General features: G+C 39.7%; 1 protein-coding gene across 5 annotated transcripts in view; it reads left to right on the top strand.

The window, feature by feature from the left end:
- Positions 1-12,998, top strand: part of TRIM2 (tripartite motif containing 2) — a 74,352-nt gene that overhangs the window by 47,781 nt on the left and 13,573 nt on the right. For all 5 annotated transcript variants that reach the window (XM_068402936.1, XM_068402932.1, XM_068402935.1 and 2 more), the window contains exons 7-8: positions 8,538-8,641; positions 9,944-10,111. In XM_068402936.1, the coding sequence (XP_068259037.1) occupies positions 8,538-8,641; positions 9,944-10,111 (272 nt within the window). The remainder of the gene's footprint in view (positions 1-8,537; positions 8,642-9,943; positions 10,112-12,998) is intronic.

Here is a 12,998-nt window from a genome sequence, read left to right as displayed (position 1 = left end):
CTTCTTTAAAAAGTTGCATGTCATGAAGGGAAGCAGGAGGACTCCTTCTTTAAAACTATTGCCCTAAAGATTAATCTAATTAATTAACCTGGAACTATACATGCTAAATCCTGTGGTCATGTATAGTTATTTCATTATGTCAGCATAGGACAAAGTTACAGTTTCCTTTATTTGCTTTTTTTCCTCAATATCTAAATATGTTTGGTTCTTTATATAGTGTAATGTTACCTCTAAATCTGTGGATTCCTAATGCTTGGTAAAAATGTAACATCTTGGTGTCATTTACTTGATTTTCTTTCAGGTCTTTTGATGTACTCTGTTTTTGAGCTATATTACAATAATTCATCATTTTAAAAGCCTGTACCATGGGGTACTGTATTTATATAATGTCTGCTTATATAGTTAGGAAATACTTTTCACTTTGCACAACTAAAGAAAAAAGGAAGTTAATTCTTCATGTGTACATGTCAGGATTTCAGCAGTACGTATTACCAAGGTTGACACCCAGTTGGCAAGGTGGCTTTCCCCTTTGTAGCAGAGAATGGATGGTGGTTAATCCTGGAGGGTTTTTTAGTAATTCTATTGTAAATTCATCTGGACACCGTTTGTCAGTTGGTGAACCCTGTCCATCTGATTTCTCAATCTGTCAGTATTTCTAATAGAGTCCTTGCTTTTATAGAGAGTACATGCAATAACATAATGGTTTTATATCAGAAAATGTATTCAGCAAGTGTGCTTTGCTTGCTGAATGGGACAGTACAATGTAAGCTTTGGATGAAGCCACTCATAAAATGACTAGCCTTTCCCAGATAGCCAGTGCATTTCCTAGTAAGATAAATGACCCCATAAATATAACAGCTCAAAGCATTTTTTACAGAGGCAATGATATCCAGCTTTACTGTCGCTAAGGCTAAATTTTATGGTGACTTCTGAGTCAAAAGCTAGAAATATGATGTAGAACAATTCATACTGAAGTCAAGCCAGCCCTACTTGGCAGTAACCATGCTTTATCATCCAAAGCTGCTAGGCGACCTTTGTTAAATTAGTACCCAGACGTAGCTCTTCCTCTAGCAGGAGGGTGTTCTTGTTGTGAAAGCTATTGCTGTAGTCACCACTGGCAGAGCCCCTAGCAGCAGTCCCATGGGGAGAGAAGCCCTTGCACAGGGCAGAGTGATCAGCCTCAGGCTCCTGATGGAATGGAAAGGGACCTGTGGCTCTTCCCCAATGCAGTTTCACTTCTGGTACTGTAATAAGAGTGGCAGAGGGTATGTATAAATGTAGCCTAGATCTTTTCTGGGCCCTGTTTTTAGACAGGGTTAAACAAAACAGCTAAGAATAATGTCTGAACCTTGTCTAGAAAGAAAACATCTCTCTCATATCTTCTGGAACAGTTGTGACATGTATGCTAGACTGAGAAGGGGCTGGATGGACAGACTCAGGCAGAAAGACACTGTGGGTCTGTAGCAGGTAGAAGCAGGAGAGGAAAGCCTGCACAGGTACACTGTACCTGTGAGTAACAGGGAGCTCTGTTACCCATTGTGGCTGACACCTTCACTGAATGCTAAGCCCTCTTGTTCACATACATCAAGCATTAATTTGTCCCAATGTGGAAATTGTAGATCTAAATACTTTTTTTTTTAAAAAAAAAATGTCCTGAAATTACTTAAAAACTCTTAATATTCTTATTACAAAGCTTTTGGTATGGATTGAGGTGATTTCAGGTTGTAATTTCTGCTTTTGTTTCCCTTGCTTCTAGTGAGCAGTTTATAGCCTGACTACCAAATAGCGGTACGGCTCTGGTTCAGGTTTTGTTGTTGGTAGTGGTGTTTGTTGGATTTTATTTTTTTCTAAACTATTCTCTCCAACACACCATAAACTCTAGAAGTATTAAATGTTTTCCAAAAAGTGCAGTGCCCTTCCTTTCTGTGTGATGCAATCATGACCATGTGCTTTATTCTGGAGTTCTGCCTCCTCCCCTTCTTCACCACTCTACCCCCCCAAAAAAGAAGAGAAAATACTTAGAACAAGAGCTATGCCTGTCCCAGAACTTTTGCTTGATTAAACCTCTCAGGAGTGTCCACATTTGAGATATATAGATCGCTATTTTATTGAAAAACTGAGCGGAAAGTAATACTTCATCCTATTAGATGTTCAGTTTTCAGACGCTCATTTCACAGAATGACCCTAGATAGCGATGTCCCTCTGGGCTTCTGTGGGCTTATGTATGCACTGTCTGAAAGGTCTCTTAAGCCATTGCAGCTGTAATGCTCTAGCTTTTTACACACTTCCAGAATATGCAAAATTAATGAAGACGTAAAACTTCTGACATTTTCACAGAGATTGCCTTCACTGATTTGAGTTTGTTTAGTTCCAGTTTCAGCTCACTTCGAAAAGTTAAGGTTTGGTTCATTTATTGATGAGGTAATGTAAAATAAAGTTTATCACTGTTTTCCAACACAACTGTGTATCTCTGTTTTGAACCCAATGTTGAATTCCTCTGATAGCCCTGGCCAAATCTGGATTTGTATTTTAAACTGGGCAAGATAAATCTTATATTTGGGCTGCCAGAAGCTCATACAGCTGTGTTGGACAACCATACTGTAACATTCCTATGGGCATCCAAGTATACGGAGTATGCTATTGTATATATGCTGATATATGGGCTTTTATGCACAAGTAAATTGATCAGCTCCTAGCAGGAGATTTTTCTTGTGCTAATATTAACAGAGATAGCATTAATACAACATTAGTACAGTTAAGTGCTTTCGTTCATGGGGAATTATGCATTGTATCTTTTGCCAATTCTGTGTTATTCATGGCTTTTAAAATGGCATGTGGTTCTATTTAGACATTTTAAGGTCAAGCTATTGACTGCACATTCATACATTTGTCTAATTCATTATTTACAAAAACAGAGTATTCTTGCTTCCTCCTCTTCTGTCTCAATAATTGATATCATCAAACTTTTTAAAAAATTTTTTAAACAGGTGTGATCTCTTCAGAGTATGTCCATGCAGCATCTGTGTAGCATGTACTTAGTTTATACAAGTGAAAACAAGAATGCGCTCATGATACTCAGAAAATGTTGTGCAATGGTTTTTGCTATTTCTACAAGTGGTAGGAAGCACTCAAGTGAGAGGGAAGGCTCTTTTCCGTTACCTTGCTTTTGTGCCTTAGACCCATTCTGAGCAGAGGTAAATGGAGGTGAGGGTTGTTCACAGTGTCAGCCACTTCCACCTTCCCTGGTAAATCTCTCCCATGTCCTCCAAAGGAGGGTTAAGAGCCATGGGTGGCATCAGTTAGCTACTCTGTCCAGGACACCATCTTGTGCTCTAGCTCTGCCATGTCGTGCTGTGTGCGTTGGTATTTTTTCTCTTCTGGCACTTTCATGACTGGGTTCTTTGACACCATTTAGCAGTAGTGATGCTATTTCCTACTTTAACTGCTTTTTCTCTTCGTTTATTTAAGCTTGGGATTGGCATCAGATACAGCCAGATGGAGAGTTGGCTTTCTGCTAGAAAGTTCAATTTTCCTCTTCCTCAGACTGTGTTTAGTTGTCTGTTCAGTCATGTAACTGAGCATCTAAGTTGAGCTGGTACATTTAATGTGTGTAATTCACTCTGATTTAAAAAAAAAAAAGAGAAGTGCCTTTACAGTACCTGCTGTCAGCCTTCTTAGCAGGTGCAGATGTCATCTTCTGGTCTGTTATCAATGCTGAAAGCAAATAGGAGCCTTATTGTGAATGTACTCCACATAAAAACTCACGAACGAGGCCTGTGTAATAATAGCTTTAGCACAGTTTAAAAGGAGACTTGGGGGGAGCAAAGGGATTCTTGATCAGGTGTTTCTTTAATTTTCTCTGAAGGCCTCTGCCTGAAACTCTGTGTTGGATTGTCTTGTTTGAAAGGAACAGGGCTGCCTACAGATATATAGTTTCTGAGCTTTTACAAAAATACAAGTGGATTATATGGGTACACATCTTCTTGAAAACAAGTGTATTTTTCGAACTGCAGTTAGCCCCCTTGGATGGATGGTCCAGAGGAACCTTCTTCCCTGTAGCAAGCAGCACCTGCTTCCTCCCATTCCCCCATCCCTTCTCTACCTTTCCAGCATGGTCCTGTCCTAGACAAATTACAGCCTGGCTAAGGACATTGGAGAAGGAAGGGATGTGTATGTGTAGTTGTTCCCTGTAGTGCACAAGTAGGATACATGAAATGCAGAGGCCCCTCTGACACACTTTAATCAGTTGTTCTTCATTCTCTACTTCAGAACTCTGGAACAAACCCATTAATAAGTGGTATGAAATGGCGAGATTTTTTCTATACAGATTTCATATTTCTGTAGAAATAGGAAAGCCTAGTAATGCAGAAATAGAATTTCATTTTCCAGTTTACTAGCTCAAATCCCTCTGAGGCTTGTCATGAACTCTTTATGGGTTTGTGATGGCCAGTGTGAAATTTGGCCTGACCTACACTGCATAGTTTTGCAGCCATACCTGTACTGGATGGGGACTGAAGAACTCTGACATCCCATTGCTGGCAAAATCCCCAGCGTGGGTCTGATGTCTTGATGACAGAGACCTGGTCTTGGTTTGACTCATGTCTTTTGGGGTTTTGCTGCTGTACCAGCAGAGAACTGCTGCTGAGGTGCACCTACCCCTAGGATTTGTGCGTACTTGGGTGACAGGGGCTCTGCTGTACAAGTAAGACTTGGAGGTGTTCTTGGCCAGGCCTTTAGGGACAGATGCTGTGTAAAGCAAATTAATACAAATCAGCCCAAATTTCACTACCAACACTGTGTGGGAGTATCTGCCAGAGTTCCTACTGAATTATTCATTCCTCTTTAAAGGTTACAAACATTGTGTGCCTTCATCCAACAGACTGATTGATTTTAAAACTTAGATTTGCATGGGAACTTGGATTAGAATCACTGACATTTATTTTAGAATAAGCACATAGCTTGTTAATCTCATTCAGTGCAGTTTTCTACAGAGCCTTCTGTGTTTCAGCTGTATCTATTATGGGAGAGGGCATCACATCCTCATAACGTGTAATGGTTGACTAAGCACTTTGAGGAAAAAAGAAGCAAGGCCAGGGAACAGGAAAACAACTCTTTGATACCTGTCTATGCAATATGTATGTAGACCTTTCCATGGTGTTTACTTTTATCCTTTTTTTAATACCACATAGAGAACAGTCCAAGAAGTAGTATCTGAAGTGTTGTAGGCAGGAAAGAAATGGTACACAACATGTTATGGCTACTTGCAACCTCTAAAGTCTCCCCATTAATCTGTAATCTTTCTGCGGGGTTTTTGTCTCTCTGAATCCACTCCCTTCCTGCTGGGGGCAGTGACATCGTTTTTCTTTGTGTTTTAGGAAGCTGGTAAATCTAGGTTAGCAAGCAGGGAGGTGGTTATTCATATTAGTAAAACTTAGAAAGCAAAAAACACTCCTTCTATTACTATAAGCATGAAAAATGTACATTGTATAACAGGTTTGTCCAGATGCCCAGCACTTAAAGAGCAGATTCTTACTGCAGTTACATGATGTAGCTTTTAACATCTCCTGTGATGTTAATTGGCTTTTAGATTTTTTTTTTTCCTTCTTTTTGGTGAGATTCAATCTGGCCTGTATTGTGTGAGAATAAAAGACTGAAATTATGAAGCATTTTATGTGTGCTAGATTGTCTTGAGCTGAAAATGGATACTCTTCTGTTGAAAGCACATCTTCAAAGCTAAATTAATTGGTTTGTGCAGGCTATGCTCAGTAATACCAGAAGGAATTAGATAGGGCTAAGGCAAATCTGATTGTATACAAAGATGGTATAAAAGGAGCTATTCCACAGGCCACAGATCTGCTTCCTGATAACTCTTTTCAGCCTGCTCTTTTGAAAACTCTGCTGTCCTCTCCCATACCCAAGCAGCTTGCCACAGAAGTTGCAGTAAAATGTCCATCTTTTCCTCCTTTGTGCCCCGCAGTAGCTCAGAACAGGAGGGAGGTAAGGCTGGGCAAAGACAGGCACGAAAGATGCAGGCTTTCATCTCCTACTCGTTCCTGGAGATAGTGTGTGTATATGGCTACTCCCTCTTCATTTACATTCCCACAGTGATTTTATGGATCATTCCACAGAAGGTGGTGCGCTGGGTGCTGATGATGTTCTCCCTGTGCCTTTCGGGGTCTGTTTTGGTGATGACCTCTTGGCCTACACACATCTCCAAACCTGGCTGCTTAGGAAACACTGTTCCCTAGCCTCAGCCCTGTGCATTTGAAATGTTGGTGCCTCCCTAAGCTAAGGAGTGATGGGTGACTGCCCATGACCGAGAGAAGTCAAAGCATGGCGTGCCTTGGTACACAGGGGCTGGTATCACACAGTGAAAGATTTGCTGAAGACTTTCTCTCAGGCAGGTATGTTTATAAGGCAGGAATCTCTGCTTACAGGAAGGAGCTATCATCCTTTGGTATTAGAGAGTCAGTTGCAGGATCCTGCTTTCCCAAAGGCTGACATACTTTACTACTATACTCTTCCCATTTGAACTGCTGCCACTGCCTGTGCTTGGATTCAAATCTTTGCTGGCATAGTGAATTATTCAAGTCAGAAAGTTCAAAGTTATCTATTTTCCTCTTGAGCATAAGTTAGGAAATAAGCTGTGTTTCGCTAACCTCAGCTTGCTTCTTCAGAGAAATTTGTGGCACTGCAGAGGGGACTGTATAAGGGCCTGTGCGCAAATTAGGACATGTGCAATGGGGTTAATAGCTGCACAGTGCTATGTACAAGGACACTGCGTGGAGCTGAATTTCATCTGCATGCTGTGCTAATGAATTACTATTTCTTAAACTTACTGTGAAATGTGACTATGGCATTCCTGGGTAATTTCTTCTATCTTTCCTTTGATGTATGTTTACAATGTTCCACTGAAGAACACTCTGAGTAACTCTTTATATAGTTCTCTCTCTTTAAAAATGAAATTCCTTGACTTTCAAGAACATTTTTCTAAGGGTAAAGAGCATACATTCCATAACGTTTGTGCTAGTTTGTTCCAGATGCTCTAGCTTATGCCTCGTCTTTTCTAACAAATGTTTTCCCTTTACTCTCAGTAGTAAAAGGAATGTTTCTCCCTTTTCATCCATTGTCTTTGGCTAAAAGGCAAAAAGGAAATTTATCATTAGCATATGGTGAAAAAAATTTACAGCATGCATCCCTCAGGCACTGCTCATTAAAAGAATACACAGAAATGGCTCAAGTGTGGGCAATGTAATTAGTGTGTAACTCACTATTCCCTGAATATGTACTCTCCCCTTGCAGTATAAAAATTGAGAAGCATTTGCCTTGTTCAGAAGATGTAAGCATATGGAGTTCAAGCAAACAAGCCTTGAAACAAAGGGACATGGTCACAGCACCAATTGCAGAGGAATTAAATGTTACTTTAGCCAGTGACAGGAAATATGCAACCCACAGCCATCACCACAGCAGAAAGAAGGGTTGTTAAGAGCATACACATCCCTAATGAAAGCTAAATACAAATAAATTAGAGCTAATATGTATGTCTGGTACTGGGCATCACAGTCAGAACAGTTTTAATCACTGAGCTCCAGGATATTTTGGACTGACTAAAATAAAACACAAGTTTTTCAGTTAAAACCATATATTGAAACCAATTAATGTCTGATATGCAGCCAAGTGAATGCTTGTAAAAATACTTCACAAGGAAAAATAGTGCTGCATCCAAGTCTTGGAAAGAACAGCTTATAGAGTCTTTTTGTTTCAAAACTCATTCATTCATTATGAATAACCTTGGGGTCCAAGACCATAATTGCAGTCTTGTCTAAAGACCCCTGAGCCTCCTTTACAAACAAAGCAGGAATTTGGATACTGTTCCTGTGCTCCAGGTGGACCAGCCACTTTAGGGCTGACCTTTTAAAGATGTCAGTTTGCTGTGTGACTCCCCTGAGAACGTCTCAGAACAAACATCTAAGTAGTGAGGCATCTAAACTTAATGAACTTTTGTGAAAATTTGACATTTTACAGGTCCTTATCCCCTTAAGTCACCAGGGAGAAGACATGCAGTTCTCTGTAAATCACTATTGCATTTGTCCTGGGTAAAAATGAGATCTCTCTGTGTGTGTACTCCTTCATTAGACCAATCCAAGGTCTTTGCAGAAGCGTTCAGTCTCCAGGCCTTCTCAGTTGAAAAAAAATCTGCAGTTTAAAAAAAGTGCATCACTTATGTAAAAACATTTACTAGTTCTCTCATGCAAGAGGTGAATCATGAACACTTTGATTTGTGAAGGTCAAAGAGGTAATTACATTGATGGGGGCTTAGGTGGCATGCAAGCCAAAGAGTAAGAACAATCCCTTCTTGTACTTAGAATTGTGGATCTGTTACTGAGATGGTTCTTTGAAGTTGTAGCAGTGATAAGAACTCCTCAAAATAGAAATCTCTAGATCAAGGATGTAATAAATGCATGTGTTGGCATTTAGGTCCTGACTCATTAGTCCTGTCTAACCTGATTTCTTATGTCCTTTATGTTCAACTTTAGGCACCAAAGGAAGAAACAAAGGGGAATTTACAAATCTTCAAGGTGTCGCTGCATCTACAAATGGAAAAATATTAATAGCAGACAGTAACAACCAGTGTGTGCAGGTATGAGGATATGCCACTTCCAGTACTTCTCTTTTTCTCCCTGCCCCCACACCTCTGCCTTCTTTGTAGTCCAGGAAAGACACAGTTTGTACAATTCAAGCACATACAGAAAATACAGAGGAAGCTCAACTTGTTTGCCATTATCATTCCATCTTCTTGACCTGCAGCTATCTTTTTCAGATCTACATTATATCTAGTATGTCTATCAGAGTTTATTTCCCTTCCTTATGATGTTTGGCAATGAATGAAGAAAACAAGCGATGCAATAATCTGGAAAAATGCCTTTTTGTAAATACAATTTTACATTGTAAATTTATCACTCCTTGTTTCCAAATACAAATCTAGGGCAAGGTGCTACAAATATAATTTCTTAAACAAATACAAATACAAAATTAAGCATGTAGATGTCATTTTCAAATGGCTTTTAGACTACTTAATTGACTCTTCTGTCTGATATCATGATCAAATCTTTTCTGTGGTAGCACCCCTGACACCCATGATTTCTTGGCTTCTGTAACCTGTGTGAAAACCAAGCTGTGTTTTTTCTTTTCCTTACCATGTATCTTTTTTACCATTAACAATTCAACATCACTCTTCAGGCTGCCCATGTGGTAGCAATGAACAAGGCAGCAGTGTGTGTCTTGTTCTTCAGTATGTGAGAACCAGCAAGCCACATGCAGTAAGAACTTGTTTCCAGGCCTTTTCAAAGAGACAGAGTCAAATATTCATCAGCACCCTCACACTTTGTAATTTGCAGCCAATTCAGAGGAACTTCAATGTCTAATTACCTGGCCTGGGGACACAACCATTGGACTGAATTTTGCGAGGCTAAAGCATCTCTCAGGAAATGGCCTAGTACTTATCCCTAAGTCAGATAATTACGTTTTGAAATTATCTTTTAGCTTCTATTACTATCTTTTCTACAGACTTAGTGTTTGTGTCTGAGTCACTCAGTGCCTCAGTTTCCTTGTTTCTAATATGGGAATAATATCACTTCCTTCCAGCTGAGAGGGACATTGTGAAGCTTAATTCGCTAATGTTTGTGAAGTACTTTGAGATCACTGAAGAAAAAGTGCAATATAAGTGCAAAGAACATCTTTATTTTGAAATTAGGGTCCAGGTGGAAGCCTCTTCTTAAATTAGGCATATCACTTTCAAATATGGACCCAGTAAAAGTGCTTCATGTTCCTCAGTCTCTTCCTGACTATAGTGTTCATTAATGACTTGCTAAAATCTAAGCTCCAGGAAATAGATGATGTTATTATGCAGACTTAATTTTAAAACGAATGTTTTCTGTTACAGATATTTTCCAATGACGGTCAGTTCAAAAGCCGTTTTGGCATACGAGGAAGGTCTCCCGGCCAGTTGCAGCGGCCAACAGGAGTGGCTGTGCATCCCAGTGGTGACATCATTATTGCAGATTATGATAACAAATGGGTTAGCATATTCTCATCAGATGGAAAATTTAAGGTACGAGGTACTACGTGAACTCTCCTGAGCTTTCTCCATCTTACAAAGGAATGCAAAGTAATGTTTTTTTTGTCAAGAAACTACATAGTTTGATTGTAACTTAGTCCAAATTCCATCGTTGTGATGTGGAAACCCATGACACATCCACGTTGTATAATTAATAGGAAGAGGTCACAGCTGTGATGCTAATGTTACAACAAATAGAGACGGTATGTTCCATTTTACAGTTCCTACATACTAGGTGCTTGGATACGTTTCCGTAACTTATAGTCGAGGATAGCTAATGTAATCAAGTCTAGCTGGACTAGCTCAACAATCTTCATATCGCTAGTATTCTGATTATACAGAAAGGTGTGTGCATATATGTATATACACACAGGCAGACATAAAAACTTATGAGGAGGACATGAGGCTCTTCAGTGACATATGGAGGAGAAAAATCAGGTAGCAGACTGATGTTGACTTCCTCTATTTACTCGATGCATATCAGCAAATCAAGTCTATAATTCATGTATGATCCTGTTGGTAATAAATGCAAGGAAGGGCAACCCAGGATGTTGTTCCAGTGCTACAGCATAGACAGGAGTGTTTTAGGTGGGGTGACGTGCACTGGAAAAACTGAAAGGCAGTAATAATGTCTTAGGTTTCAGAAATCGGAAGTTCTGAGAAAGGCACACCTCTTATTTTCATAGCAACTCTGATACCTTTAATAGAACTAAAATAAGAAGGCAACTACTACACTACACGAATGCATGCCAACCTGCAATATTTATTTTGCTTGGGTTCAGATGCAATTCCAGACAGAATTAAAGGTTCTCTGAATGCATGTTACCAAGTCTGGCGGTGCGTGCTAGAAATAGCCACCTATAGCAGAGGTTAGCAGTGAGATAAAGGACCCGCAGGGAAATTTCTACCATAGTTACTTAGTTCTAGAGTCCTGCATTGGAGAAAAATTGCCTGTTTGGCTAATTTTCTGGCAGCATAATGACCAAAAAGCTCAGGTCCTGAGCTGCTCATGTGTGTACCAAGAAATGGCCTTCCTTTGAGTAGTCTTTGCAAAGTGATGAATGCTATAGCAAATAGGCAATTGTGCTTGCGTAGTCCTCGGTGACCTCCATCTGAGAAACAGACATGGGTATGCTTTTAAAAGTATCTGGATCCTGTGTAGACTTGAAGCTAAAATAAAACAATACTAATATGCAATGCAAGTGTTTAAAAAAATACAAATTACTTGCATTTGCAGAGAGCGTGTGATTTTCCTTGTCAAGTAGTTTTGAAAATGTACAGCTACACAGGAAAACCTTGGTTTTGGTGAAGTCCTTGAATGAAATGAAGACACCAAAACAAAACCAAAGACATAATTTAGTTAAGAATCCAAATACTCTGAGTAACCTAAGTGTGTTTTAAATAATTATTAACATCTTTCATGTGAACTGGCTTGATCTGGGCACAGATCCTTCCTTCTCAAGACATGCTGTAAATCCAGGATTTCGGATGGTGCCAGCTCTGGAGGAAAAAGCCATGGAGGAGCCAGGACCCCATGTGCTATACACTACCAGTAAGGAGACAGGTGTTGAAAAAAAAAAATTATTAAGGTAGTTCCTCTGACGTGGAGCCTAGCTTTGTTTTTAGTCAATGTTTTTGTTGGATTGCAAGAGCTATGTAAAGTTGGCAATGTTTTTGTGGTTAATACAAGTTAATGCATCAGACTTTACAGTTCTTGGGACTAGACTGATTAAATGAGAGATGAAACATCAATGACATCAAATACTATTTTTAGATTGAATGCAACACGCTATGTTTATGAGAGAAAAATATACAAACGTTTGTAGAAGCATTTTATATATGGAGGGCAGACATAATCATCTAGTTGAAGCACAGGACACGGATATAACAGATCTAGCCTGTGGGAACCTGGGCAAAGCCTTGTAATTTCTTGTGTGTTGGCAATGGTAATTCTTACAGGGCCTTTGTCAGATTAAATTGGGCAACGCTTGCTAAGATATACAGAGAGATAGATAAAGGGATCATGGTATTTCCCTTCAAAAGACTGTGCCTGCAAATCATTGTATATGATCTCTGATGCAGGTGGTCTGCTAGTTGTTAACTCAGCATTATCAGGGAGCTGTTTTTGAAAACTTAATGTAACTGTTCTTGTTGTTGTCCCCTTCTTTCTGTATTTACTTATACTTGCTCTCCCTTAGCGGCATTTTAATAATGATGTGAGCCAGAAGGCACATTTCCCCTGGAGCCAGGCCCAGGCATCTCCCTGATGACAGCACTGGGCTGACTCACTCCAGCAACCTCCACTGCCAGGCAGAAAAGTGTCACCTTCCTCAGTTGCTGGTAGCAACAGAGACAGAACTCCGTTTTCTCAAGGCTGTAAAACTTGCATAATGCAGAGGTGAACAAACCCTAATCTAAGGTTACACCAAAACACAAATCTCTTAAAATGAAAGGCTGTATTATCCTGTGAATGATAAAGCCTCAGATAGGGTCTTAGGGATTGGGGCTTCTGTTTCTGGCTATGCCACGAGTCTCACAGGTGACTAGAGATCTTCCATTTCACTTCCCAGTACTTTATTTTCCTCAAATACAAAAGGCAGTTAACAGTGCTGGCTTCCTCTGTCAATTACTCTGAAAGTGCTTAAGAAAACTGTTCTAGAAGACATATTGCTAGGCTAAGGAGAGAACACATGGTAAAGCAGCAGTATCAGCTTCTGCACCAGTGGTGGTGTTCAAAGCTAGTGAAGGAACTGGAGAACAGAGCCAAGAGAATGATTCTTGGTCCTCTGAGGAGAGAATTACTTTCTAGTCTTGAAGGGTTATATCTAAGATAGCTTGTTACCAGCAAACAGGACTGCAAGTCAAGTTAAGATCAAATTTA

The sequence above is a fragment of the Nyctibius grandis genome, chromosome 6 (assembly GCF_013368605.1).
Source record: "Nyctibius grandis isolate bNycGra1 chromosome 6, bNycGra1.pri, whole genome shotgun sequence".
In the NCBI taxonomy this organism is placed as follows: Eukaryota; Metazoa; Chordata; class Aves; order Nyctibiiformes; family Nyctibiidae; genus Nyctibius; species Nyctibius grandis.
Note: the sequence above shows the minus strand (reverse complement) of the source record. Positions and strands in the feature narration are given on the sequence as shown.